At 39.0% G+C, this 6,459-nt stretch overlaps 1 protein-coding gene across 1 annotated transcript; it reads right to left on the bottom strand.

The window, feature by feature from the left end:
- Nucleotides 1-3,364: 3,364 nt before the first annotated feature.
- Nucleotides 3,365-4,538, bottom strand: LOC134647953 (small glutamine-rich tetratricopeptide repeat-containing protein alpha-like). Its single transcript, XM_063502349.1, has one exon. It carries the CDS (start codon nt 4,440-4,442, stop codon nt 3,552-3,554), a length of 891 nt encoding a protein of 296 aa, XP_063358419.1. The 5' UTR covers nt 4,443-4,538; the 3' UTR covers nt 3,365-3,551.
- Between the last annotated feature and the right edge of the window lie 1,921 nt (nt 4,539-6,459).

Below are 6,459 nucleotides of genomic sequence, written 5' to 3' on the forward strand. Positions count from 1 at the left end.
TTCTTAAATTATATCAGGACGTGGCAATATCTACATTATTTATCGAAATTTTAAATAAGATTTTAATTTCATGAGAGAGTATTTCATATTTTATATCTTAATCGTTGCTCCCAATGTTTAGTTTAACTACTTAATTTATTTGGCGAGGTGAAGTTGGTGCTCTAAGAGTTACGTTCATCCTCCGGTATTAGTTCATAAATTCATAATATTAATTTCATCAATCACCTGTTTTTTATTGTTTTATTTGTCTTCATTACATTAGGTTCTTCATTAATTGAAACAATTACACTTCTAAAGTGGTTCCTATTAGGTGATTCTGGACCAGGACAGAAACAAAATAAGTAATTAATATTATTTCAATAATTTTCATATGTACCTTTCTTTAAACATTCTAAGGTAAATACTGTTATACATGTCGATTCTCTAAAGCTGTTGTGAACTGACAAATGAAAGAGAAAGTATATCTTTGTAGGTCTTAGGATAACACAACACAGACACAAACAATAGACAGATATCATTATCTCCTTACTTAATTCACCTCAGCTTAGGTCAATCGATCGGTATTATTCATACCTACTTTGTATAACAGTCCCTCGACCTAAAATATTGCATTTATATGAAACCTTCAGATTGTTCAGTGCCTTTGCTACAATAAGTAGAGAGCGGTCTACGGGACCGCTCGCTCGCCCGGTCTCGGCAGTAGCTTCTATAATTATTATACCTACTCTGTTCTAGCAGATGAAGCCCGCCGCGCGGGAACTCTTTGTAAATAGGTACAGATTTTTATATGCGTTAGATATTTGGAATGCATTTTGTGCGTCGTTCCGTGTGAACACACGGTTTCGAGATTAATTTCGAAAAAAGTTTGCTAACACTGGACGGGGCACGCAATGAACGTTTTTACATTTGCTAATGTGTGTACATAATTATATGTAAATTTATTAAAAGAATCGTAAATTATACTTAGAGTGTAATAAATAGATAAGAATTCAATGGTTAATACTTATTTTATTTTCCTACCCTGTCGTTCCCTCGATTTTAGGTATAAATAGATTGTACACGAATGGTAACTTGTATAGGTACCACCTACACGCACGAACATTGCAGAGTCACGTAAATATTAGTTTAGTAATCTGAATAAGTGATGTCACAGAAATCACAGAATAAATAATAGTACTATACTTGGTCAAGCAGATCTTGTCAGTAGAAAAGGGCGGCAAATTTGAAAAATGTAGGCGCGAAGGGATATCGTCCCGTAGAAAATTTGAATTTCGCGCCTTTTTTTACTGACAAGACTTGCTTGACCAGCTATAGGTACAAAAGATTCACTCTAACAAAACGAGTTTATTACGACAGATCTGACCGCTAGGTGGCGTAATCGCGAGCAGGCCTCCGTTCCGTAGCGGTGCGCGGCAACTACTATGGCTAGACACCAAAATGGGTGTGATCCGCATGTACTTGTAGCGACGCGACGAAATTCCGGAGTGAGCCACGCCTGGTTATCTCTCACTAACCTAACCTATCCCTTGTTGTAAATGGCGCTGCTTTTAAATAACGCCACCTAGTGATGGTGATAATTTCAAATACATATTTCAATACTTGCTCTTATGTTTTTGGCAAAAATTACATTTTTGTGAAATGGTACAAGCTTACATCGCTGACTGTACTTTTCTTTCCACAGACAACTAATACCTATATATACATATAAAACAAGGCATTGCGAGACGGCTAAGGAGTCTAACTACTGCACTTGCTAAACTTATCAAGTCAATGAGCCTAATGTGGTTATTCTGTTCAAATATGATCAAGAAAACCAGGACTTTTTCAAATAAATTTATTAACAAAACCAATTTCATATCTTAGCTAGAAATAGTCGCGTGGAGGCGCCAGCGGCGGCTGTAACATTGTGCATATGTATAGTCAGCGTCCAAAACATTTATGCAAACAAGATGATCAAGATGAGATGATGAGCGAAATTAAAGCAATATTGCTTTATGATGTGTGATTCTCTAGGAAAATGTACCTTAGGATGAGGTGCATGAAGGTCCTTTTAGAATCATCACATTGGTACACGGAAAAAACACTGCTGTGAACGAAATAGGTTGTTACGGAAACTTTTTGCAGTATTTATGGGCAAATTGTTAGCACAGAATTACACAGACTATACATCTCTTTGTCCACATTTAATACATCTCAGTATTTTATTTACACATTTGCCAGCACAGTACAGGCGTCCTGCCTGCACAGCACAGGTACCTTTTGAATTCTTATTACTACCAATGTAGTTGAATGCATGAATAAAAGAAGGGTCTATTACTAGTATGGTACTTACATGTTAATGTTTTCAACAGTATGAATAGCACCATGCAATAATGATGTGAAGTACAAAATAATTTAGGTAACCTCATGTGTCTATATGTACATATTTGTTGCAATCTAATTTGAACCTTTCGTGAAACAAATAAAGTAGTATTTCTATTGGTTCATTGCGTTTTAAAACAAACGAAATTCGTTCCAATTTACTTATAGAACAAGGTTCAAAATAAAAATTGGAAAACTTTCTATGGTGGGTCTTACAAGGGTAAGTACCTATATGTAACACACAACATTCAAATTTGTCAGTTACTGATGTATCTGGAACCCCTATGACTATTTGGAATTAGTAACTATATACATATAAGCTTTAAGACAAAATATTCGTTGCCATTGTGCTAAGTTGTGGTTGGAGCAATTTATTTTAAATATGACAATATCATAAAACTTATGATCAAGTTCCAATATCTCCACCACTTGCAAACAACATAACAGTATCTAAATTTCAATTCAGGGATACTGTGAAAAACATTCATAATTTTTTTATAAGTAAATGCATATATCAAGTAGGTTTACCAAATAAACAATTTGATTAAAATAAGAAAATCTACATCCCATAAAGTAAACTAACTGTAAGAATAACTTAATTCTATAACCAAACAGGATACTGAGTGGATGAATAATGATTGATTTGTTCCAATAAATCTATACAAATGGTCATTGATCCTTTATTTTAGTATTCAGTCAATGGTAAAAGTATGTTTGCCAAAATTAACAAAACTACTCAATATAATTTTTCCTAGGCATTTATTTTTAAGATTAAAATTAAAGCATGTATGTGCAATGACTTTAATCTGTAAACTACGGTTCGGTTGCACCAAACCATCTGTCACCGTTAAAGTGTTCGCTAAATTTTTTTTTATGGGAAGCTTCATGGTGACTGCTGAGTGACGTTGATCAGTCTGCTAAATGTGGTTGGTGCAACAGGTCGTAATTCGGCTAATTTGAAAAATGGCATATTTACACTAGAAAATAATACCATTCAAGTATTTACACTGAAATATAATTTTATAATTTATCATTTCAATTTAAAAAAAGCAGTGCTGCCAAGAGAATTTCCTTTTATGTAGATTTAATTGGAATGGAGAGTAAAATGATTACATAGCTAGCAACATTCCGTCCATGAGAGACAAAACACAGTTGGCTCAGAGTCCCAAAGTGTAGGCTTGTAATGTTGCTCACTGTGGTGGCGTGGGCCCAGGAGGGCGCACCTGGCGCCTCAGCTGCTCCACCAGCTCGGGGTTGGCTGCCTGCATGTGCTGAGCCAGTGCCTGCCCTGCCTCCAACAACGCGCTCATGCCACCAGCACCCGCTGCGCCTGCACCTGTTCCTCCTCCTTGCGCTTGTGTGCCACTCATAAGTCCAGAGATAAGATTCTGCATGTTGGGATCCGCTAACATCTCTGTAGCCATATTGAGCAAAGCGGGGTTTTGTAGTAGCCCTCCTAGGTCCACGGGCCCACGCTCGCCACGCGCAGCGAGCCGTTCGTCAGCGAGACGCAAGTTTTGGCGGTACGACTCGTTGTCTGGCTCAAGTTGAGCAGCGCGCGCGTATGCCTGGCGCGCCTCACGATGTCGCTCGAGTGCGGTCAACGCAAGTCCGAGACGGCCGTGCGCTTTGCTGTAGTCAGGTTGCAGTGCGAGTGCCGCGGTGCAGTCGGCAACTGCCGCCTCGTGCTCACCCAGCTTGAAGTGAGCGGCAGCGCGATTGCAGAAATACACAGCATTTCGGGGGTCTAGCTCCACGGCGCGCGAGTAGCGTTCCAGCGCCTCGCGGTGCTTCTCCGCCTTCATCAGCTCGTTACCCTCGTTCTTAAGCTGCTCAGCGACAGCGCTGGTAGCTGCACTGACAGGTCCAGGTGCGGTCCCACCCGCGCTGTTCGTGTTACGTACGAGTGCCAGCAGGTCGACAGCACGCGCCGTATCGGTTGCCCCAAGCTCGAACGAAGTCTCTATGCATTGCACGGCGACTTCGACGCTCTCGCGGCTGTCAGCGCTCAGTTCCGAACCTTCGAGTTGTTGCTTTAAGAAGCTGACGATCGACGCCGCGACGATCTTTACGTCCGACATCCTGTTCTTAAAAGTTAAATGTTCTTGAAATGTAATAAAATGCGGTGTCGGAAGGATTTTATTATTTTTAGATTGACAATTCAATGTGAATGACAAGCTCACGTTGTCTAGTTTTTTTAAGCCGTTTGAGATCATTCAATACCCGTCGTATTTTGATAACTTATGAGTGCGGTGCACCGTGACGTTGGTACGGTGCGGTAGTGTGTTATAGCTGTTATAGCCATAACGCACTACCGTACCGTTAGAAAGAGATATCTGTTTCTCGCTCGCACTTATGGGTGCGGTGCACCAAGGTTGCGGTGCGGTGCGGCAGTGTGTTAGGACTTTTACAAGTGGTTACAAAATGAGCCTATAACTGGATCAGGCGACTAAAGGAGTGGGGGGAAATGACCGAACGGAATAGTCTTATCTTATGTATCTTTCAGGAGTAGCAGCGAAAGCGCTATTATTGTTTTTCCTTGTCCCAGTCTCACTTTTTTTTATTCCCCACCGTAAATTTAGTATGATTATGATGGGCAACCTTTGAGTATATAGCCTAAGGAGATGTGATACACGGGCGACCCCCTCCGGCAAAGTACATTGGTCAACTGTTCAAACACGTTATATAAAACTACTTGAAGTCGCTTCACCGCCATTTTGCATCGTTCCGTGTCGCAAGACGTTTCTCTTAAAAAATGGTGACTTGTTCAGTATTATCGTGTAAAAGGTGATCTGATAGCTCAAATTCGCAACAAGATTGCGTTTCCTATCATAAATAAGTATTTATACTAACTATTATAAATGTATATTGAAGTACAATCTCCATTTAAAGAAAAAACCGTTGCGATACATATAGTAACAGCACCAGTCATGGGACATTTAAGAGGAAATTTGGAGTATTTGTGATATTTCCCTGATACCGGCAAAAGTTCTACCGCTTAGCGTGTTTAAAGCAGGGATCGGAACCGGTTTTTTGCAAAAACCTAGAAATAACCATATTTTTTGCATTATTTTATACTCGAAATGTAGGACTCAGTTGTGTTTTTAGGTTACGACTTCGTATTATTAGATTGCCCAATTAGAAATGAAGTAATTAGCAAAGAACGAAAAAATACCGTTTCCGTTCCCATACAAAAAATACCGGTATCCGATCCCTGGTTTAAAGATGAAAATCCTATCCATCTTTTATGTTTCAGGCGTGTTATATCAAAGATACTGCAATTAGTTTCCACATAATTTACAAATTAAAACTATGCCTTTTTTCTCCAGTCATGGACACCAAAGCTCCAGTAATGGTACCCCGGTAATGGACGTGGATCCAGTAATGGGCCCCCTATAATGGACATACCCTATCAGTATAAGATATTGGAACAGGGAATAAATTTTTGGCAAAAAACTAGTTATTAGTCATATTTGGTATAAGCTTTTATGTAAGAATGTATTTTTCTTTTCACAGCCAACTAATACTCATCAAGACAATTCTAACAAACCCAAACACAATAAGGTTGCGTTTATTACAGAGTTCCCATGGCCACCTCCTGTCTCCATCATGAGATCAGGTCCATGTTATCATAATATTGCATTGTCATCCGATTTGCTTACGTATCCAAAATTTCAACTCAATCGGAAATCCGAAAGTGGCTCAAATTCAACTTCCAAGATTTGAACCACACTAACTAACAGGCATGTTAAATAAAATTTTGTAAAAACGATATTAATTTTTTCTACTCCCGTACTTTTATTTGTCATTTAAAGGGTCGTGCACACACCTTTAAACCCCTCTCTTATAGTTGTCAAGACAAGTCTTTATTCTATTCCCCAAAAAAGTATTTGTGCATACACGCAGTATCTTTTTGGCACTTTTACGATACTTCGTGTAATCACCACTTAAAAAATATTGTATGGAATACATTGTTGCCAACCTAATTTTAATTGTCATTTCTGCCAGATGAGTGAACCATAGACATGTTTTGGTCACATCATCATCATCATCATCAGTTTTCATCTTTATAGGGCTGTATCTCCTAAACCGTGCGTC

The sequence above is a fragment of the Cydia amplana genome, chromosome 1 (genome assembly GCF_948474715.1).
Source record: "Cydia amplana chromosome 1, ilCydAmpl1.1, whole genome shotgun sequence".
Taxonomy (NCBI): domain Eukaryota; kingdom Metazoa; phylum Arthropoda; class Insecta; order Lepidoptera; family Tortricidae; genus Cydia; species Cydia amplana.

Bases quoted from the DNA above. Each gene is read 5' to 3' on its own strand.
- LOC134647953 (XM_063502349.1), bottom strand. From the start codon at position 4,442: ATGTCGGACGTAAAGATCGTCGCGGCGTCGATCGTCAGCTTCTTAAAG.